We start from the raw sequence: 23,836 nt of genomic DNA on the forward strand, positions 1-23,836 counted from the left end.
CTCATGAAGGACATACTGGCACTGGAGCGTGTCCAGTGGAGATTCACACGGATGATCCCTGGAATGGTAGGTCTAACATATGAGGAACGGCTGAGGATCCTGGGATTGTATTCATTGGAGTTTAGAAGATTAAGGGGAGATCTAATAGAAACTTACAAGATAATACATGGCTTGGTGAGGGTGGACGCTAGGAAATTGTTTCTGTTAGGCGAGGAGACTAGGACCCGTGGACACAGCCTTAGAATTAGAGGGGGTAAATTCAGAACAGAAATGCGGAGACATTTTTTCTGCCAGAGAGTGGTGGGCCTGTGGAATTCATTGCCACAGAGTGCTGTGGAGGCCGGGACGCTAAATGTCTTCAAGGCAGAATGCGGGTAAGTGGAGTTGAAATGCCCATCAGCCATGATTGAATGGCGGAGTGGACTCGATGGGCCGAATGGCCTTACTTCCGCTCCTATGTCTTATGGTCTTAAGTTTGAAATGCCTTCATTACCGATGAGTGAAATCAGGTATTGAAGTTTCGAACGGTGTGATGAGATACTAATCTGATGGCATCACTGTTAATACCAGTTGGTGACATCTGGTCTTTCATCACAGATTATTCTCTGTTGTGTGTTAGTTTTATTCTATTATTTCTTCGCTGTGGTCCATCTTATTAAAACATGATCCAGGGTTCCTGGACACAGATTAGAAACAGGATGCTTGGCTGTAGCCTGCTCTTACCCTCAATTCCCTATCTCATGAACAGTAAGGCCATCTGGAGTGTCCAAGCTGATCTTGGTGAATTTAGTATAGGCTAGGACAACAAGGAGCCTTCACATCACTACAGATTAGCTGCTCACCGGACAATTCCACAGTCTGATTTGTGAAGCTGAAAATTGGGAAGTGAGCATGATCTGTCTCCTGCTGGCTCTCTAATCCTCCCCATCTGCCAACTGTTCAGCCCAGCTTTGGAGCCAAAGCTCCCCAGGGAGATGCTCCTCTCCAAACCAGGTTAGGCCTTTTAACTGCATGTGTTTCTCTCCAGCCTTTCTCTGCTTAATGGTTTATAGTGCACTCAGTGAGGGGATTGTGTATCCTCCAAGAGCTGAGACAGATGTTAGAAGTGAAGGCGCACATGACAAAGGCCTATTTTATGCAGGCATTACTGAGCACAGTCTGGAGTCACCTGCATTGGAACACTGTCGACTATTTTCCCTTTGCTACCCATAAACAGCACACAACAGGATTGTGAAGAAAATTACAGCTCATGGCTTTTAAAAGATAAAGGACAACAGTCGATACAAAATTGGCTTAATGATAGGAAGCAGAGTAATTTTCACTGGGTGTTATTCAGGCTGGAGGAGGGTTTGTAGTAGAGTTCCCCAGGGGTTGGTACTGTGCAGGGGATTATTTCAAAGTTTGCAGATGACACAAACTTGGAAGAATTGTAAACTGTGAGGAGACCATTGTGGAACTCCAAAAGAGATTGACAAGTTGGTGTAGGTGGCAGGTGCAATTCAATGCAGAAAAGCACGAAGTGATGCACTTTGGTCAGAAGAACATTGAAAGGCAATATAAGATATGGGGTGCAGGAGCAGAGGGATCTTGGTATACCGATAATTAAAGGTCGCAGGACAGATTAGAAAAGCAGTTCATGAAGCACACAGTATCCTTGGGTAATTAACAGGCACATATTGTACAAGAGCAAGGAGTTGATAAACGTGTACAAAACATTTGTTAGACTTCAGCTGGACTATTGTGTACAGTGTGGGTGCCACATTATAGGAAAGATGTGAATACATTGGAGAGAGGGCTTAAGTAATTTACAGGAATGGTTCCAGGGATGAGAAACTGCATGATGAGGATAGATTGAAGTTGGGACTGTTTGTCTTGGATTGAAGAGGATATTGCATAGAGGTGGAAACCATGAGCAGGCTAGATGTAATAGATAGGGACAAGGTGTTCCTCTCATAAAAGGAACAAGAATGAGAGGGCATCGATTCAAAGTATTGAGAAACATCATTTTCACACAGTGAATGATTAGGGCATGGAACATACATGGCATGGGAAATGTGCTTGAGGCTGGTTGAACTGAGGCATTCAAGAGGCCATTGGATATTTATTTGGTTAGAAATGATGTGCATCAGTATAGGGAATTTAGTAATGAAGCTAATTTGAAGCCCAGTGCAGGCATGATGGGCTGAATAGCCTTTTTTTTGCACCATAACAATTCTGTGGTAAACTGAGCTCTGGGACTCAAGCTCCTTCCATTTCTTTTTTTTTCTCTCTCAGATCTACAATGAGAGAGCAAAGGAGGGCCACGTTCAGCAAGAACTGGTCAGAATTGAGCAGTCTACAGAGCAAGGTTCTGACCTTGGAAACTGAGAACAGAAGGCTGAACCGAGATCTTCAGGCGCATGTTAAGGTGAGAAATGTGATGTGAATTTGTCTATATGAAGACTCCGATTAACACAGACACTGGTGCAGAAACATTCAAGTACACGTGAAACTCTGTTTCAAGGAATTCTGTGAATTGGCTGAAACTGGCTTTCTGCTGGAATTAAAATGGTTATGGACTTTGGTGCATGGGACATGTACACCTCTGCCCTGTCGTTTAGGGTGATCCAAATCTGTGTTCTGTGATTTGTTTTTTATTGTTAAACTGCCCCTTCCTTTCCTTTTTCACCAAGTCAGCTCCCATGAACCTCAACACAATCTTCAAGAACAGTATCTCTTTTTGTCTCTCATCAAACTGCAATGTTTTAGTCTCAGTAACTGTAGCTAGGTCCTCGTTTCACCCTCCTGTGTTTCAATTCCTGGGGTCCGTGTTTTCTTCTCTCCCTTCTCAGCTGTATAAGCATCATTTCTTTTTTCTGGAATTTTCTTTTCTCGATTACCCAGGATACAATGGTTTTATGTTATTTAATTGATGTTTCACTTGGAGATTTTTCTCCCAATTTTATTCTTTGTTTCTCTTGTTTTGAGTTTTGCATTTAAACTAAACTATTATTTCTGCAGACAGTGGCTAGTAATTGCCTATGTTTAAACATTGTTGTCAAGCTACAGCGACTGGAGGGTGTCTCGGCAGTTCCAGTTTAAAGCAATGGTCTCGGGTACTTTGTTGCTGTAACATTGCATTGCAGTCTCCCTGACCTCTGGCTACGATGCAGAGGTTGCTGAACACCAGTTGAGCAGTTTCATTATAACTGAATGCAATGATTCAAGGTCCTGGCAGCTCACCGAGATCAATTGTTGTGATGGGAGAGTGAATAATGAGGCTGACGGCTTGATTTTATTCTACTTCACAGACTACCTCTGATTTGAAGAATGCTGTAAGTCTTCAGGATGAAACAATCCTTGAATTCAATAAGCAGATGGAGACTAATTTGAAAGAACACACCGAGTTTTTGGTAAGACTTTCTCGCTCACAGATGTAAAGATGCGCTCAACTCATTCCTTTGATCCAGCAGGCCGCGGGAATGAAAATTATTTATTTCACATCTGCTGAGTCTGCAGTCAGTCCAGAGGCCCTCTGGTTGAAAATTTACAGTATTGTTCAGTGCAGCCTTAAATTGCCATTTAATGGGAAGTGGGGAGGTCACATTCACATTCTGAGTTGAGATTAAATCAATGTTTAAGACTGTGCCAAGGAAGCTTCACTATATCTGTCCTGTTTCACATGAGCCCTTGTTTTTATTAGAAAAAACAGTCTTTGTTCTGGGGATGTGAACATTACTAGCAAAGACACTGTTCACTTCTCATCCCTAATTACCCAGAAAGAGGTGATCAGTTGCCTTCTTGAACTGAATTCATGTAATGTAAACACACCCATAGTGGTGTTAGGAGGGAGCTCTAGGATTTTGACCCAATGATACTGAAGGAATAAAGTTCCAGATGAGGATGACGTGTGTTTTGGAGGCTCACTTGCAGTTTGTTGTGTTTTTCCTATGTGCTTACAAGCTGTAGGCAGAGTTTACAGATTTGTAAAATGCTGTTGGACATGCCTTGGTGAGTTTTTGCTTTGTATTTTGATGGTATAGACTACTGTCACTTGCTACTGGCGGAGAGAATGAATGTTTAAAATAATGAATGAAGTGGGAATCTAGAAAATGACTTTGTCTTGGGTGAACTTAAGCAACTTGAGGAATGTTAGAGCTGCACTTGTCCAGGCAAGAGGAGAATATTCTGTTACACTCCTGACTTGTGCCTGTGGACAGGCGTTGGGAAGACAGCAGGTAAATTAATCACTGCAGAATTCCTAGCTTCGGATCTACACTTGTAGGTGCAATATTTACACTTGCTAGTGGCGAGTTTCCCATTATTCCCATTTTTGTCCTGGGTGTATTCATTGTGGTAATAACTTCTACTCTATTCTAACTTGCATTTGTACCTCCTCTGGAAATGTTTTGATGAAACAGGTTCTTGTATGTATCTATAGTATGCTCAAACAGAGACCTTAAAGACAGTCTGGGTCTGAGGGTTTTTAAAACCCACCAGGATTAATGTTGGCTGCAAACAAGTTGAGACCTTAATAAGAATTGTTTGATCCCAAAATTGTGGTGTAAATAAAATGATGAAAGTTGGTGTATTTCAGGCCATGAAGGAAGAAGTCACTGGTTTGAAACGGCAACTCCAGCGCTCTGAGTGTGAGGCTGAAACCTGCCGTGAAGAGTTGACCAAACTACAGACCTCAGGTGGAGTACTCAACACGAACTGGCTTGAAGAGAAAGTAGAACTTCATTACCAAGTAAGAAGCTCCTTGTGTTATGGGAGAGATGCTGATGATCCTTTTTCCCAACACTGGTTGGGTGCAGCTCTGTAGGAAAGCAATTTAATATAATTTTTAAAAAGTCTTGGTGTGGGTATCCCTGGTAAGGTGTTATTGCTAATTCCCTATTGAAACAGTTGGTGTGGAGTTACAAGTTAAAGTGGCAAATTTCTTTCCCCGAAAGATATCAGGAAGCCAGATGTATTTGGACAACCAGTCAACAACTTCAAGAATAGTATTTACCCATGCTGTTATTTAATTTTCTGAATTTTAATCAACCGACTTCCAAATTCTCAAACACCCAAGGTGGGATTTTACATTTGTCTTATGTGGCGTATTAATCCAAAAATGTAGCCACTTGATCTCTCTAGTCATTGTCAGTATAGCCCTTTTGAAGAATCTGAAGAAGCTGCTGACTGTTGTCTAGTTTAACCCGACAGTGTCGTACTAGCCAAACCTGCTTACTCTTGAATCCTGTCTTCTCGTGGTAACTGGAGAATGAAATGTGACAAATATGTTTGCCCCTTGATAGGATAACAACATTAGGTTGGGAGTGTTGGATCTGTTAAATCTCAGGACTAGGACACTCATTGTGGCAGTAAATAACACGTGCAGGCAGAAGGATTCAATGTGAGTCAGTGGGGATTTTATTTTGTTCAGTACCCTGTTTGTTCAATGCCATCATCCTCTTGTATGACTGAAGTACAGCCCCGTACTGCCCAGTTGTGCTTAATTATCTGAGCAGAGGCGCTATGCCCCACTGTAAGTTAAGTTTGTGAATTTCAGAGGGAGGCTGGCACAGAAGACTAATAGCCACTATGTTCAGGAACAGAACTCAGAAACTCCAAGTCATTGGCCCTCCACCACAGCTTAAAGAAATAAACTACACTGTCTCAGTTGATCCCTGCCAGGGAAATGAGTGATCTTAATTTTGCTATTTATTTCTATACTTTTAAGGTGAGGAAGCTACGAGAGGCTTATGTACAGAAGGACATTGATATGCAGGAACTGAAGGTGAAAATGTATAATCATGTGAGTTGCACTTTGTGATATTATGTGGCTTAGCAGTACAGCCTGTATCTGTCTCCTTCCTGGTTCTGGTGCTCCCATCCTCAACTCTCTCTTATCCATACCATTACAGTCAATGCTTTCTTTTTTCTGCTCATTCTTTCCTCCCAATTCTAGATTTTCGAATCTACACTATTCCAACTCATTTGTCCTCTGTGCAGTCTCATTGCATCCAACTTCTCTGGTCCTTTCCCATCCCACAAACTTTAAACTGATTCCCTCTGCCTCCAGTGTTTTAAAACCTAATTTTCAAATCGATAGTTCCCATTTTATCTTTTTCATGTTCTTCAAGATTGAATGTATCCTAACTCCAAGTGCTAGTCATTTGCTTGCCTGAAATCATCACTAGTGTATTCTATTCACAAGTTTCTGTTGTACTACTTATCTGGATATCCCTGTTGCGTGACATACTGAGATACACATTTTGAACATTTCCTAGACCTATATGAACTCTCAGGGGACTGCAGGATTTTTTTTTCTTTCTTCATTTTGTGGAATGTGGGCGTTGCTGGCTGGCCAGCATCTATTGCCTGTCCCAAGTTGCCCCTTGAGAAGGTGGGGGTGAGCTACCTTCTTGAACCGCTGTAGTCCACCTGCTGTAGGTTGACCCATAATGCCATTAGGGAGGAAATTCCAGGATTTTGACCCAGTAACAATGAAGGAGTGGCGATATATTTCCAAGTCAGGATGGTGAGTGGCTTGGAGGGGAACCTTCAGGGGCTGGTGTTCCCATGTCGCTGATGCACTTGTCCTTCTGTATGGAAGTGGGTCATGGGTTTGGAAGGTGCTGTCTGAGGATCTTTGGTGAATTTCTGCAGTGCATTTGTAGATGGTAGACACAGCTGCTACTGAGCATTAGTGTTGGAGGGAGTGGGTGTTTGTGGATGTGGTGCCAATCAAGCCGACTGCTTTGTCCTGGAAGGTGTCAAGCTTCTTGAGTGTTGTTGGAGCTGCCCCCATCCAGGGCAAGTGCGGAGTATTCCATCACATTCCTGACTTGTGCCTTGTAGATGGTGGTCAGGCTTTGGGGAGTCAGGAGGGGAGTTAGTTGCTGCAGTATTCCTAACTTCTGATCTGCTCTTGTAGTCACTGTTTATTTGGTGAGTCCAGTGCGTTTCTGGTCAATGATAACTCCCAAGATGTTGATAGTGGGGGATTCAGTGATGCTAAACACTGTTGAATATCAAGGGGTGGTGGTTAGATTCTCTCTTATTGGTGATGGTCACTGTCTGACATTTGTGTGGTGCTTGAATGTGATCAGGGCCCATTGCCCCTGCAGTATCTAGTGTCTCCACCTGTTTCTTCTTATCAAATGGAGTGAATCGAATCGGCTGAAGACTGGTATCTGTAATGCTGATGACCACTGGAAGAGGCTGAGATGGATCATCCACTCAGCACTTCTGGCTGAACATTGCTGTGAAAGCTTCGGCCATATCTTTTGCACTGCTGTGCTGGGCTCCTCCATCGTTGAGGATGGGGATATTTGTGGAGCCTCCTCGGTTGTTTAATCGTCCAGCACCATTCATGACTGAGTGTGGCAGGACTGCAGAGCTTAGATTTGATCTATCGGTTGTGAGATCGCTTAGCTCTTATTAGCAAGTTTGCAGACAATACAAAGTCTGGTGGAGTTGCAGATAGTGAGGAGGACTGTCAGAAGATACAGCAGGATATAGATCAGTTGGAGGCAGGGGCAGAAAAATGGCAGATGGAGTTTAATCCAGACAAATGTGAGGGTCATGCTTTTTCAAAGGTCAAGTACAGTTGGAAATTATACATTGAATGGCAGAACCCTTAGGAGTATTGATATGCAGAGGGATCTGGGTGTGTAAGTTCACAGATCACTGAAAGCGACAGTGCAGTTTGCTAAAGGTCCTATGGCATGCTTGCCTTGAATGGAAGGGGCATTGAGTATAAGGATAGACAGGTTATGCTGCAGTTTTATAGAACTTTAGTTAGGACATATTTGGAATATTGTGTACAGTTCTGGTCACCACATTACCAGAAGGATGTGGATGCTTTGGAGAGGGTACAGAAAAGGTTTACCAGGATATTGCCTGGTATGGTTTAGCTATGAAGAAATGTTGGATAGACTGGGTTTGTTTTCACTGGAACACAGGAGGTTGAGGGGTGACTGATAGCAGTTCATAAGATTGTGAATGGCACAGATAGAGTGGAAAGTATGAGGCAATTTCCCAGGGTGGAGGGGTTGATTACCAGCGGATACAGTATCAAGGTGGGGGAAGAGAGTTTAAAAGAGATGTGCGAGGCAGGTTTTTCACACAAAGGGTAATGATTACCTGGAATATGCTGCCAGAGGTGGTGGTGGAAGCAGACACAATAGCAGCATTCAAGAAGCACCTGGACAGATACATGAATAGGAAGGAAATAGAGGGACATGGATCCTGTAAGTGAAGACAGTTTTAGTATGGAAGGACAGAATGTGTCGGTGCAGTCTTGGAGGGCTGAAGGGCCTGTTCCTGTGCCATGCTGTTTTGTTCTTTGTTCCTGGTAGTATAGATTCCCATTCCCGCAGCACCCCAAGGAGGATTTGATAATTGAGAATCTGTAATACTGCTAGTTCAACCTCCATTTTCACCATTCCACTATTGGCGGCTGTGCCTTCAGCTGCCTAGAATTTCCCTGCTAAAGTCCACCTGTTTGACCAACGTTTTGGTCAGCTATCCTAATACCTCCTGAAGTGGTTGAAATGGCTGACTCTGCTATTAAGAAGCATCTTTGAATAGAATAGCCTTTATTGTCACGTGCACTTGAATGAGTGCAGTGAAAAGTTTGTAATGTCACCTTTCTGCACCATCTTAGGTACAGATACTTTTCTGTGTTTGTTACAGAATTCAGAGAGGCTTTAAAAAAAGACTCTCATAGCAATACAAAGTTTTAAAAAGTACTCGACTTACTCCAAGTCCAGAATAAGAATAAAAAATATCTGTAAAAGTACTCATATTGCAGTCTTTTTCATTCCAGTTTGTGCCCTTTGGACATCCGAACATGAGGCTTGGCTGCCTCCAGGGCTCAGACTGCCCTCCATCTCCTCCCGGGTAGGGTAGTCTCAGAAATTAAAAGTTGGGTTGGGGGGGGGGGGTAAAAACTGCAGAAAAGAGGCAACGAAAAGGAAGAGGACCTGGCAAGCAGAGGAGCTGCAGCTGGACGCTGACTAATGTTAAAGGTGCAGGATAAATACAAAGTGTCATAATTTGTTCCTCAACCCAACTTGACCAATTTGGAAAAATTGCTAAGAGTGATGATTGGTTTGGAGATCCCATCATTAAGGGTACTGCTCTCCTGATATGTCGAGCAACGTAATTCACTGTATCAATCCAGAATGCTGCACTCAGTTTCTTGATTTTAAAGGATCTTAGAGGTTTGGTATAAGACAAATAGGCATGTGTGTCATCAATAACACCTACTTTCTGTTCTTGCCACTTTTAGAAAACGATCCTTGAAGAAAATTATCAGAAAGCAGAGGCAGAGTTGGCTAAACTCGACGACCTGATTGAGCATGTCAGACTAGTAAGTTACAGAGAAATGATGGTAATGCTATAATTGGTTTTGAGGCGGGTAGGGTAGTGGTCCAAAGAACTGAAGAAGCTTTCGGTATCAGTCCCCCAAGAGGATTCAAATGATATCTCTCTCATCTCATCTCTGGTAGTCTTTGCTGTTGCACCCTGTCTTTGATGTTCCCTGTTGCCAGAATTGTCCTTGGGCTCACAGTTACATTAACAGTGGGATTCAGAATTGTCCTTGGGCTCACAGTTACATTAACAGTGGGATTCAGGAAACTGAGTTGTCAACAGATCTGGAAATGGTGTCTCTATGTGGAAATGTAAAATAACCCAGAAGATCAAAGGATTTCAGGATTTACACGGAGCTTTTAATGTGTTTGCTCCATGGAGTGGAACAGTTCAAAGCGGCAGCTCACCTTCTTGAGAGCATTTGGGGATGAGAAGTAAAGGTTGGCTTCACCAGCATTGCCCACTTCCTCTGAAAAAATATTTTTAAAAATGCCATTGGGCTGGTCCTAAGAGCTTCACAGCCAGAGAGATTACTTTTGTTGTGTGGGCACCATTGTAGGCCAGAGGGTCAACCATCCTTGCACAACAAGATCTTGTGAACAATAATGAGTTTAATGATTCGTTAATCTGATTTTTAGTTGAGGTCAACTGATAGTGAGAAAACTGGAACCTTTTGACCATTTTTCCTACGGGAACTTGAGGGTGAAAAATAGATACATCCGTATAATAGCATTGAGTAGGGTAGAAAAAGTGCTTAATATTATGTAGATCAGATTCCAATGAGCTGGTTTTGGAGTTCATTCCTTATACACTGTCTTGATATTTGAAAATACCTGTTGCCTGTTTTGTTAAATAAATCCCTGATCCTCTTTCTGACTGAACTGAGAGGTGTGTAGTCGTGAGGACAGGCTGCCTAAGGCACTAAGTTCTTCAAGGCCGGGGTTTTACCACTACTACTGCTGCTTATGGTCTTCTCACCAAAAGCCTTTGTTTCAAGATGGTGAGAGAATGTTCCTTTGAGACAATCATTGATCTTTCCACATCACTGCCTGTTTCACCTCAGCAAGTAGGTGACAGCCATTTGCTGGCTAATTTCTCAGAATGTTCCTGATCATTCAGATTCAATCTGACTGGGTTAAAATTTAAACAAAGCCAAGTTAATCATCATCATTGGTACATTGTCTATGGCAATGCCTCAACAAGGAGTCCACTTGCCAGTCAATCTGAACTTTCCATGCAGTTAAAATTGATATTCTTGCAGATTAGTGCAAAACAGAAAACTTTGATGTTCTTTGGAGGGTCTGTGCAGACTTGGGGCTAATTGGCCTTTTTCCACACTATAGGGATTCTATAATTTGTTAGAAAATAAAACTTATTTCTGAAAGTAAGTGGTATCTGATTAACATGTAAATTATAATCCAGAAGCAGAACAAGTTTCCTTTTAATTTCAACACAAACATACTCAAAGCGCAAGAAAGACTCTTACATTTTCATATGGGCAAAAGAAAAATATCCTTTTTGATATTGGTCTGGAAATAAAACAATAGAATTTGACAAACACTGTCTCAGTCCACTGGGTTTCTTGCTGATAGCAGTGGGCAGGTGGAGGGTCTTCCAAGTCAGCTTTGGTTCAGATGGATAACATGGTGGTTTTGAGTCTTTAGAAAGTAATGATAGGTCAGCTTCCGAGGGTTTATAAAGTTGTCAAAATGCTGACATGTTGAAACTATCTGGTTCCTAATTACTTCAACCAGGAGACAGACTAGCAGGTTTAATGCGAGTTTGGAAGATTTTTCTTCCTTCTAACTCAGTGTTTTGGAATCCGAAACCAAGACCAGAAAAGTATGCTAGTCAGTCATCACACAAGGCCCATAAATCCAGGTATTCCAGAAATAGGGGCAACAAAGCCTCTCTCTTACCTCGAAGATATTTGCTTGCCTATTTTTTTCTAATTCACTTGACAGGGAGTTACAATAATGGACTAGAATCTCTTGGTTTAACAATGATTCTAGAACATTGCAACTATGATTTGACTATTTGGCAGCACGGTGGCTCAGTGGTTAGCACTGCTGCATCGCAGCACTAGGGTCCCAGGTTCGATTCCAGCCTTGGGTGACTGTCTGTGTGGAGTTTGCACATTCTCCCCGTGTCTGCATGGGTTTCCTCCGGGTGCTCCGGTTTCCTCCCACAGTCCAAAGATGTGCAGGTCAGGTGAATTGGCCAAGCTAAATTGTCCCATAATGTTAGGTGCATTTGTCAGAGGGAAATGGGTCTGGGTGGGTTACTCTTTGGAGGACTTGTTGGGCTGAAGGGCCTGTTTCCACACTGTAGGGAATCTAATCTACTTGCTATTATCTTGGGTCGGTGGGGCTGATGGACCTACTCCTGCTGCTTTTTCCTTTCAAGTGAGATTAAGTGCTTAACTGTTCAGAGTGAAACTTACACCAATGATCTCCTGACTTAAAGGGAAATCTGGATGTTATTGCAACCAGGTCAGGCCCTGCGCTGATTATAGGGGCTTCCTAGGGCCAGGAGAATGACTGAAAGACACAATCCTGTTGGAGTTTGTTGATCTAATTATGTAAAATGTATGTGATCTTATCAAACGTGGGTCATGAGGGCTAAGGGGGAATTAGAGTTCCCAGGATAGTGACTGAATTAGCTACTTTACAGAGAAAAGGACTGAAATTAGAATTCAATTAACGTGGTAACTTCTGCTCACAGTCTGAGATTCCCATCTCAATGGAGCCACAGTAAAATTAAAAGGATACTAAAAGGTCTTTTGCCATGGTTCTGCCTGAAATCCAAATCCTTTGTTTAGTTTTGGATATTGCTTCAGCTGGCTTGCATCTCTTCTTTGATTTAAATTTTTCCTTTTTCCTTGCACAGATTTCACTTTGTTTTTTTGTATTGCAGGTTCTCCTGTCCGTGCCCAATGTTGTTGCAAGCTCAGTAGAGCTGAGGAGTCTCCTGATTGATCTTGGAGAAGATATAGAAGCATAGAGGTGGTGTTTCACCCACTGATCACTTTGAGGGGAAAGGAACGAACAGTAGTTGCAGCTAGGAGTGACACATAGGGTAAAGTTATGGTGACATTTTCTGACTCAGTAATATATTCATTTTCTGGGACCAATCCTCTGTACACGAGTGTAATATGTTCAAGTCAGTTGTCATCTTTGAAACATCTGGAACTATGGGGAGCCCAGTTGTTTTGGCTGAAAATCAAAGTTGACTGGCCAATCCATCAATCCATCCCTTTTCTCCTGTGGTATAAATTGTTGTTGTTGTTTAAAGTTGGCATTCTTATGTTTGTCTTGATGAACAGAAGAGACACACAATTTAGCCACATGTCTCTGTTCAGCAAGATTAAAGTTCTGTATTGCAAAACATAGATCTTCATTGTGTACCTCTGATTCAGTTCATGCTTTGAAGCACCAAAACCCCTGCAAACTGTGTAAATGGCAAGCAAAGTATTATTTATAAATAAAAGGTGGAACTTCTGGTTGATGTGATTTGTCTAATTGCTGTTTATACTGCATGTTGTTTTGCAACAATTCATTTTCTAGTGCCACTGGTTCAGACTAATCTACTTTTCACTTTTTCTCACTAACCTATAATCCCTTCCTGTGACTAAATACTATGTCCCTTTCTGTCTCTGGAAGAACATTTTCAGTGTCAAACAAAACTGCACAGCAACATCCATGAGATCGATCACTGAAGGAACTGGTCATACAGTATCTGCTGTGGACAGTACTGGCTCAAATGCCGTTCATTTAAGAATTTCTCTCTTTCTTGAGGTTTTGTTCAGTTTTGCATTTAGGATTTCACTTGCAAATTGACTCTAATGTGAACCTTTCCAGCATTAGTCAGCAGGTAAACAAGCTGTTTGTTTGCAATAGTCACAGATTTAGCTAGGTGACTGGTTAGAACTAGTAATTGTTGTCAGTAGGAGTGATTCAGCTCCATTGAGTTATTGTCAGCATTAGTATAGGAATTTTTTGTTAATGTGGACTATTACAGGTACAGAGTTCACTACAGCAGTCAGAAGGAACCTGTACAAATGTCAACAAATACTAATTGAAATGAATCTTTTAACTAGATTCTAAAAGAGAGAATACAGTTACAATCAAGGCAAGGCAGTAATTCCTGCGCCATTTAGAATTTCTGGACACTTCCTGTGGGATCACATGTACAGGGAGTGTCTCCAACAATGTGAGATGGAGATTAGAGTTTCAAATTTGAGGGCATCTGGAATCACTGTGAAGTAGGAATTTCCTGGATTTTACATTACAGCAGGTTTGCCCCAGTGGAGTCTCCTGGGAGAGCAGGAAGTGGGGGAGTCTTCAGAATGTGTGCCACTTTCAAACTGGTGTCCCGCACTGGAAAGTAACAGCATCTTGAAACAGTCCTGTCCAGACCTAGCACTGGTCAGCAAGGTGGAGCAGCAAAGATTAGAAATCCTGTAATCACAATTAGTGGGACAACCAATGCTTCTGTAACAACCATAATGAGTCTGCTGCATAGTGTCTACATCCCTACTGCCTAGAAAAAGGACACCATGGGTCATACAGAATTTTCTGAAGAGGGGAAAAAAGAGTGATGCAGAAATGTTGACATGTTTGTGAGGCTGATGACAGAACTTCCATTTATGGAACATTGGGACATCTTCTGGTTGGAAACAAAGTGCTTCCAGCCACTTTAGATGCTTTTAACAGCTGAAAACTAACAATTGCCACCTAGCCCATGGATTATGCTGCATCTCTTATTACTTGAAAAGAAATGACTGTCATCATAGTTCAATTTTATGGTTTACAGAGCAAGGTATTAATTTCTGGAAATTGATTCTTTTCTTTCCCCTTTGAAAAGGTTCCCTTAAGAGTTCCCTATTCTCAGAACAGTGTCATCCATATTACTGTCAATCCACCAAATCAACATTTCAAATAGTGCAGCCACCAAAGGAACTTTGACTTAATTGGTTTCTGAACAGAGACATTTTCTAATTTCTCAGACACGGTGCCACCTGAGCCCTCTATTTTAAAACTTGCTGAAGAAGGACATGGCCTATTTAACTGAAACTACTTTAAAATCTATCAAAACAGAGATGTTCCTCTATCACACTCTTTATCTTTAACAGACAGTCTCCCTTCCTCCTGTGATCTACCAATTTCGATAAACCCTGGTTGTTTTGTCAACTATACATTGATTAAATTTGCTGCCTCACCTGATCACAGCATAGCCAGCCTCAGTTTTCAATGTAGGTTTCCTTCAAATTGCAAGAGAGACTTGCTTTTTTTGAAGTGTGGATTCTATTGTAATGCAGGGAAACACAAGGGTTAGAATAAAGACAGCAAAGATCCTGCAAACAGCAATGTAGGAGCTAATTACTGCAGATGTTGGAACCTGTACTGAAAACAACAAAGGCTGGAGATTACAGTGGATCAGTCGGCATTCATGGGGGGGGGAGAGAGAGCAAGCTAATATCTAGATGACTTCTTCAGAGCTGAAGTGAAGTGTGGAAGATACTGCTATAGTTTATTTTGAGAGGGGAACATGGGAGATAGTGGGTATAGGATGCTACTGGAGAAAAGATTTTGATAGTTTGGATTAAATTATTAGAATGTGAGAATGGCAGAACAATCATGAGTCTAACTGCCAGACTGGAAAGGACAGACAGTCCTCTTTTGGGGGGGGGGGTTGTGGCAGACAGAAGAACAATTGATCAGTCAGATGCGGTTGAGGGCCCTGTCAACCACAGTGGGCAGTAAACCACAGTTTCTGGATTAGTGGTGCTGGAAGAGCACAGCAATTCAGGCTTTGCCCGAAATGTCGATCTTGCTGCTCCTCGGATGCTGCCTGAATTGCTGTGCTCTTCCAGCACCACTAATCCAGAATCTGGTTTCCAGCATCTGCAGTCATTGTTTTTACCTATGGAAGAAGTAAGCCATGTCAGCAATGATGTTTTGTAAACTGGCTTTATCCGAATGGTTGCAACATCAGCTGAGGAACTGGGAGAATGGGACCAGTGTAAGACTGGAATAAGAATCATTCAACATACCCCATGAAGAGGCAGGCAAAGCTTGGAACCATGTGAGTGCTCATATTTTTGACTTGTCAAAAGTGAGATGAATTAAAGGAGAAATTGTTCAGTGAGAGAACAAGTTCAGCCAAGTGGAGGGGTGGGGGGAGGAGGAGAGTGGTGGTGGTGGATGGGGATTGTTCAGGTCTCTGGTCGAGGGCAAAGCCGAGAGCACTCGGACCATTCTGGTGGGGAATGGAGGTGTAGAGGGATTGGACGTCCATGTTGAACAGGAGACAGTTAGGGGCAGGGAACTGGAAATTGACAATGTGGTGGAAGGCTTCAGAGGAATCACCCCTCCACTCACCCCAATGGGACTGTGTACTTTCCACTCAGGTAGTTAGAGACACTATTGTTCTGGTATTCTCACATTCTAATCACTTAATCTGATCTATCAACACCTTTTCTCCAGCAGCACCCTACACCCATCCCCCACACTCTTCACTGTGCGCGCTCTCCTCCCAAAAACTATAGCATAAGTGCTGTCCCCTCCACAATTCACTTCAGCTCTGAGGATGAGTCATCTAGACTGGAAAGTTAGCTTACTGTCTCTCCATGGATGCTGTCTGACCCACTGTGATCTCCAGCATTTGTTGTTTCCCGCAAACAGCAACATTGCTTGAGGGATTAATATTTTCTAAGGCACCCAAGAACATGAGGAGGACCTTGATTCAATGTCTCAACTAAAAAGTATTACCTCTGACAGTGCAACATTCCTTCAGTTCCACATTGAAATGTCAGGCTGGATCATGCCTTTAAGTGGGACTTGGACCCACAACTTTCTAACTCTGAACTGAAAATGATATCTACCAACACATAGTTGACACCTGTTGATTAATTTAAAGCACTAAAACCTTTGAGTTGTACACAGGTGTCATCGTGGAAATTGTCATCCACCACCAATTGTAGCCTTTAGTTTGTTGCATGACTCTTGGCTGAGTCCCTTATCTGGATCCACTCTGCCTTCTCTCCCAGGCATGCTTTATGTTTTTCATCAGCTATGGATATGGGGTAGGCCATTTAAATGTAAGATGAGGAAAAATTTCTTCACCTAGACAGTAGTGAGCCTGTCGCATTCTCTGCCACGGAAGGTGGCTGAGGCCAAAGCATTGAATGTTTTCAAGGAGTTAAAAATAGTTCTTCAAACTAAAGAGATCAAAAGGTGTGGGAGGAATACAGAATAGGGCAGTGTGTCTGATCATATTCCTGTCTCAGGGAGGGCTAAATGACATACTCCTATTTTATTTCAGTGGTGTCTAATCCCAGGAACACACAATATTCTAAAGAACCATGTCATAGTGACTGGTACGCTGTTGCATTATGAATATTTAACTCAAGCCTCAGGGGATTTGGCACTGCAGTGGATCTTTTGCTGTAGAGAGTAGGGTGGAGAATGTGGGGCATTTATAAATCAAGCTGGACTTCGGTGCCCGGTGAAAATGATGTACTGTTAGAAAACTAAGAAAATACCTTTCCAATTAACTTGTTTGAGGATGTTATGACACACACAAGTCTTACAGGGGTAGGAAGTACTTGAACTTGGGCCTCCTTGTTCACAGATAGGGACACTACTACTGCACTACAGGAGCCACTAAAATGTTTCTTTTACACCACAACATGGCAATGAATCTCATTTCATAATGTACCTTTACATCTAATCACTTCATTATTGAATCAGTACCCATATTTATGGTGAAAATAAAGATTTACACATAGGATTCATGCACCTACTTTACCAAGTCTCTCCAGGTACCTCAACTTCATGCATTTCTCTAAACATACATTGCCACGGCTAATTTGGTTTAATCATTGAAAAATGTCAATAATAGAGATAGGAAGAGAAGTCCTGGGGCAGTGCACTGAACTGCAAGTAATAAAATAAGCCAGACTAAATACATGGGTGAACAGAACAATGTCAGATTAAACACTGCAAATAAGCATAAAGTATTGCATGTGGGAAGAAAATTAGTACAAGTCAGGGAACCCATCAATGGTGCAAAAATTGCAAAGTATAGGAATGGAAGAGATTGAGGAGTCTCTGTCAACAATCAATGTGTCCAACCAATGCACAATAATAATCAGCAAGATATTGAATGCCACAGCTAAAAATAGATGTATTCTAGATGATCTGAGTTACGTGTCATTATTGTCACTCACTGGACAGAAGCAGGTTATGCAGCTTTTCAAGGCCATCTCAATTCTCTGTAGAGTAATTTAGTCAGTCCCATTCCCAATGGCTCCCTTTAAGTGCAGGCACTCCAAGGTTTGATGCATGGCGAGAAGTGTCAGTACACTAATAGTAACATTGACCTTAGAGACCCATGCGGCTGGAAAGAAAATTAGAGTGAATGCTGCCTATTTCTCTGTTTAACCCACATCCTGCCTCAAGTGTATTGATCAATATTCCAGTTGTGGTCTAACAGAGCTCCATGAAGGATCAGCTTAAGCTACCTACTTTTTATACTCAATGTTTTTATTGCTTCAGCACAAGATTTCAGATGCTTTGCTAATTTCTCTCAATATTTCTTGCTATTTTTGCACATGGACCCCAGATTCCAGTGTGATGAAGATTATCATATTAAAGCACACCTCTAAATTTATCTGTCACTTGATTGCCCTTTCTGTTCGCATATCCATATTTTATTGCAATCGATTTCTATCATCCTCACTCTGGCACACCTCCAAGTTTAATGTAATCGTAAATAACAAAATTTTACTCTGTGTTCCAATATATCAAAAAAAAGGGAACCCCATTGTCTATCATGCCCAAGACTGATAAACAATCATTTTCTATTTCTGGCCTTAAGCCACATATTTATCCAAGCTGATCCTCCTATTTTTTTTTAAGATTACTTACAGTGCGGAAATAGGCCCTTCGGCCCAACAAGTCCACACCGACCTGCCGAAGCGCAACCCACCCGGACCCATTCCCCTACATTTACCCCTTCACCTAACACTACGGGCAATTTAGCCTGGCCAATTCACCTTACTGCACATCTTTAGACTGTGGGAGGAAACCCACGCAGACATGGGGAGAATGTGCAAACTCCACACAGACAGTCGCCTGAGGTAGGAATTGAACCTTGGTCTCTGATGCTGTGAGACAGCAGTGCTTGCCAACGTGCCGCCCTGAGCATAAAAGTTTGTTCCCGAGGTTTTTATGTGGCTCTTTGTGAAACTATTTCCAAAAATGCATGTAAACAAGTTGTTTCTTTCTTTTCCTTTATCAAAAATGTAATTATTCAAGTATTTGCAATTTGGGTAAGACAAAGAACTGTGGATACTATACTCATGGAGAGGGATAGGAGCAGACGGTATGGGAAAGTATTTAATTCAGGGAGGGAGAATAAAAATCCTATTAGTCAGGAACTGGGGAGCATAAACTGAGAACTGATGTTCTCAGGGAAATGCACATCAGAAATGTGGAGGTTGTTTAGGAAGCGCTTACTGATAGTGCCGGACAGGTTTGTCCCACTGAAGTCAGGAAGGGATGGTAGGGTGAAAGAACATTGGGTGACAAGGGATGTGGAACATCTAGTCAAGAGGAAGAAGGAAGCTTACTTAAGGTTGAGGAGGCAAGGATCAGACAAGGCTTTAGAGGGTTACAAGGTAGTCAGGTAGGAACTGAAGAATGGACTTTAGAGAACTGGAAGGGGGCATGAAAAAGCCTTGGCAGGTAGGATTTAAGAAAACCTGAAGGCATTCTACACTAATGTGAGGAACAGGAGGATGGCCAGAGTGAGGGTAGGGCCAATCAGGGATAGAGGAGGGAGTCGGAAGAGGTAGGGGAGGTCCTTAATGAATACTTTGCTTCAGTATTCACTACTGAGAAGGACCTTGACGTTTCTGAGGACACCGTGAAACAGACTGATATGCTTGAACAAGTTGATATTAAGAAGAAGGATGTGCTGATAGATAAATCCCCTGGGCCAGATGGGATATGCCAAAGGTTACTACAGGATGCAAGAGAAGAGATTGTTGTGACTTTGGTGATGATCTTTGCGTCCTCACTGTCCACTAGAGTAGTGCTAGATGATTGGAGGGTGGCAAATGTTATTCCCTTGTTCAAGAAAGGGAATAGGGATAATCCTGGGAATTACAGACTAGTCAGTCTTATGTCAGTGGTGGGCAAATCTGAGAGACAGGATTTGTGATTACTTGGAAAACCATAGTTTAATTAGAGATAGTCAGCATGGATTTGTCAGGGGCAGGTCATGCCTCACAAACCTTATTGAATTCTTTAAGGATGTGACAAAACATGTTGGTGAAGATAGAGTAGTGGATGTGATGTACATGGATTTCAGCAAGGCATTTGATAAGGTTCCCCATGGTAGTCTCCTTCAGAAAGTAAGGAAGCATGGGATACAGGGGAGTCTGACTGTCTGGATACAGAATTGGCTGGCCCATAGAAGACAGAGGGTGGTAGTAGATGGAAAGTATTCAGCTTGGAGCTTGGTGATCAGTGGTGTTCCACAGGGATCAGTTTTGGGACCTCTGTTCTTTTGTGATTTTTATAAATGACTTGGATGAGGAAGTGGAGGGTGGGTTAGTAAGTTGCTGATGACAGGAAGGTTGGTGGAGTGGTGGATAGTGTGGAGGGCTGTTGTAGGTTGCAATGAGACATTGACAAAGTGCACTACTGGGCTGATAAGTGGCAGATGGAGTTCAACCTGGAAAAGTGTGAAGTCATTCACTTTGGAAGGTTGAATTTGAATGCAGAATACAGGGTTAAATGCAGGATTCTTGGCAGTGTGGAGGAACAGAGGGATCTTGAGGACCATGTCCATAGATCCCTCAAAATTGCCACCCAAGTTGATAGGGTTGTTAAGAAGCCGTATGGTGTTTCATTAGCAGGGGTATTGAGTTTGAGAGCCGCGAGGTTATGCTGCAGCTCTATAAAGACCTGATTAGACCACACTTGGAATGTTGTGTTCAGTTCTGGTCATAGAGGCAGAGAGATGTATAGCACGGAAACAGACCCTTCAGTCTAACTCGTCCATCCGATCAGATATTCCAGCCCAATCTAGTCCAACCTGCCAGCACCTGGCCCATATCCCAGGATGCTGCCTGGACTGGAGGGTATGTCTTATGAAGGAAGGTTGAGGGAACTAGGGCTTTTCTCATTGGAGTGAAGAAGGATGAGAAGTGACTTGATAGAGGGGTACAAGATGATGAGAGGCATCGAGTGGATAGCCAAAGACATTTTCCCAGGGTGGAAATGTTTATCATGAGGGGGTATAATTTTGAGGTGATTGGAGGAAGGTTTAGGGGAGATGTTAGAAGTAGGTTCTTTACACAGAGAGTGGTGGGTGTATGGAATGCACTGCCTGCAGTGGTAGTAGAGTCAGATACATTATGGTCATTTAAGTGACTCTTGGATGATAGTATAATGAAGAGTATGTAGGTCAGTTTGATCTTAGAGTAGAATAGAGGGCTAGCACAACATTGAGGGCTGAAGGGCCTGTACTGTACTTTTCTATGTTCTATGGATGCTGGAGATCTGAAACAAAAAAACATGTAATGTTTTGAGTCCAGTGATACTTCTGATGGCAGATCTACTGAATTTCTCCTGCACATTGCTTTTTGTATGTATATTTTGGAGTTGTCATTATCCCTCTGTCAGACGGGGAGTGGATGTTTGGGTGTTGAATGGTTTGAGGGAATTTGGTGGCAGTTTATTCCGAGATTTTTTGGCTGATTTGGTTTCTAAAATGTTTTTCCATGATAGGGAAGAGACTGGCAAGGTCATATTTATTAACTTCCTGAACTGAGTGGCTTGCTTGGCCATTTCAGAGAGCAGTTAGATGTCATCCACAATTGTGAGGGTACTGTTATGTTCAGGTGGGATGTTTATTCATTCATTGGATGTGAATGTCACTGGCTTTCCCAACATGAATTGTCCATCTCTAAATGCTCAGGGGGCAGTTAAAATCAATCCCATCACTGTGGTCTAGAGTCCCACAGACCAGACCAGGTAAAATTAAATTTCCTACAGTATAGAAACAGGCCCTTTAGCCCAACAAGTCCACACCAACCCTCCGAAGAGTAACCCACCCAGAACCATTCCCCTATCCTATATTTACCCTGACTAATGCACCCAACACCTTGGGCAATTTCCCATGGCCAATTCACCTGCACATCGTTGGATTGTGGGAGGAAACTGAAGCACCTGGAGGAAACCCACGCAGACACCGGGAGAATGGGTGGCTCAGTGGTTAGCGCTGCTGCCTCACAGCGCCAGAGACCCGGGTTCAATTCCCGCCTCAGGCAACTGTCTGTGTGGAGTTTGCACATTCTCCCCGTGACTGCGTGGGTTTCCTCCATGTGGGATATAGGTAAAGTAGTGTTACTTCTGCAATCATAATTACTTATGCAAGGTAAATGCACTCACACCAGTATATAATTGTTTCAACCCAAGAGCTGAGTCAATAAGAATGAAAACTATGTGGAGGAAATATATAACTGTTTTTGTATTAGCTAAAATGTGAATGCAAGAATGAAACGTGCCTGCAAACAATGGTAGACAAATAGATAAGGTGCTGTGAGGATGTAGGTTAAGCCAGATATGCTTGTACAAGCAGTAGTTATAAGCATCTGTTTCCCACTTTTGCAAAAACACAAAAACAAACCCCGATGAAAAGGTCATAAGGATCAATATGGTTGGGGAAAGAGAGAAAATGTCACAGGTGGGGGAAGTAGATAATAGTGAAGAAGGATATACCTAACAATGGGCCACAGCAGGATGTGGTGAAATGGCCGAGTAAAACTTGTACTTTGTTATGCACAAAGCCGGATAAGGCAAGAGATAAACAATAGTAATGGGCACTGGGTTTGGAGTAGTGAATCCTATATAAGATAGGTACTTGCTAAACTCTGTGTGTCTATTTCAGGCACCACGCTTGCAAGCGTATAATAAACATACTGATTGCTTCAGATCTTGTCTCGGACTGAAATTATTGAAGTGAGTGAGCTTTGTTTCTCACGATTGGGGGCTCGTCCGGGATGTTCTTCCATCGCCGGGGGGAGTGGCTGGCCCTGGACACTGGGAACACGCGTCCCGTTCCCAATTGAGGAGCGGTCTCGTGTCCCGGTTTGGTCTGCTCCCTTGGGTGACTGGTACGAACCCCACAAGAGAGACATCTGAATCAGACAGTGATAGGAGGTCGATAGAAAATACGACAAAAAGGGGCCAGGCAACTCTGTGCACAGACCAGGGTAAGAAAACTGACTTTTAAGTATTGTCTTGGTGGCCGGGAAAAGGGGTATTTAATTGCTGAGGGACTGGCGAGGGCCCCAAGAAATGGGGGGTAGTCAGAGTAACTGTCACAGAGTAAAGGAAGAAAAAGTCCCTGGTAACATTCCTCCTGAAAGTCCGTGGGGAGGATATTGCGGGAATGGACAAGTAACACTTGTACAAGGGTAAAAGACAAAAAGAAAATGATTAAATATTGTTGTTTAGTATGGACCAAAGAACCAATCCTTCGCCCGGCTGTCTTCTGGCCAAAGTGTGGTTCGGACGAGGATTGGGTCTGTCAGTATTTAGAGTTGTATGTGAATAAAAACCAATCTTTTAGTCAAGAGGAGGCGGACGATGCATCCTGTTGGAAGGGCAGTTTGGGAATGATGGGAGTAAAGACAAAGGATTCCCCCTCTGCCCCACCCAGTCCCTGGGATCCTCTTGGCTGCTTGCCCCCTCCCCCCCATACCATAAAATCAGATTAGGTGAAAATGGGGGAGGAGGAGAGACAGACAGACAGACAGGGACAGGGAAGGGATGACCCACAAGAGGAGGATCAAGGGGCGGTGGACGGGGACGTTGTTGTTCCCGACCCTCAATCCTCAACAAAAGAAAGGGAAGATAAAGTAGATGTAGAGGAGGCCTCGGAGTATCTAAACCAAAGCCTAAGGGGGAGAAACAAAAACAGAAAAAGGGGAAGAATGTAAAGAGTTATCCCCTTCGGGAGGTACCCATAGGGGACAAATAGATTGGGTTTTTAAGTGTCCCCCTCACCAGTGGGGAGGTCAGAACATTTAAAAAGGAGATGAAGGTCCTGGTTGAGGATCTGGTGGGGTTGTCTGAACAAATTGATCAATTCTTGGGGCACAGTCAGTATATGTGGACTGAGTTAATGTCTATTTTGAATATACTATCTACTGGTGAAGAAAGGGGACATATACGAGGAGCATCCATTAAAATATGGGACAGGGAACATCCCATTGGAGATGGGGATGCTGGACAGGGAGAGGTGAAGTTTCCCCTCAGAGACCCCCAGTGGGAAAATCAAAACCCGGAGCATAGAGAAGAAATGAGGGAATTGAAAGACCTGATTCTAAAAGGAATAAGAGAGGCAGTTCCAAATTCGCAGAATTTGACTAAAGCGTTTGAAGTTAGACAGGAGAAAGATGAGGCTC

At 42.7% G+C, this 23,836-nt stretch overlaps 1 protein-coding gene across 1 annotated transcript in view; it reads left to right on the forward strand.

Moving 5' to 3' along the window:
* LOC122563881 (sperm-associated antigen 5-like) overlaps nt 1-12,873 on the forward strand; it is a 50,447-nt gene extending 37,574 nt beyond the window's left edge. The window contains exons 16-21 of the mRNA XM_043718086.1: nt 2,275-2,407; nt 3,291-3,392; nt 4,577-4,729; nt 5,708-5,782; nt 9,266-9,346; nt 12,265-12,873. Of these exons, the coding sequence (XP_043574021.1) occupies nt 2,275-2,407; nt 3,291-3,392; nt 4,577-4,729; nt 5,708-5,782; nt 9,266-9,346; nt 12,265-12,351 (631 nt within the window). The 3' untranslated portion in view covers nt 12,352-12,873. The remainder of the gene's footprint in view (nt 1-2,274; nt 2,408-3,290; nt 3,393-4,576; nt 4,730-5,707; nt 5,783-9,265; nt 9,347-12,264) is intronic.
* The last annotated feature ends 10,963 nt before the right edge of the window (nt 12,874-23,836 follow it).

This window comes from Chiloscyllium plagiosum, chromosome 28 (genome assembly GCF_004010195.1).
Source record: "Chiloscyllium plagiosum isolate BGI_BamShark_2017 chromosome 28, ASM401019v2, whole genome shotgun sequence".
NCBI lineage: Eukaryota > Metazoa > Chordata > Chondrichthyes > Orectolobiformes > Hemiscylliidae > Chiloscyllium > Chiloscyllium plagiosum.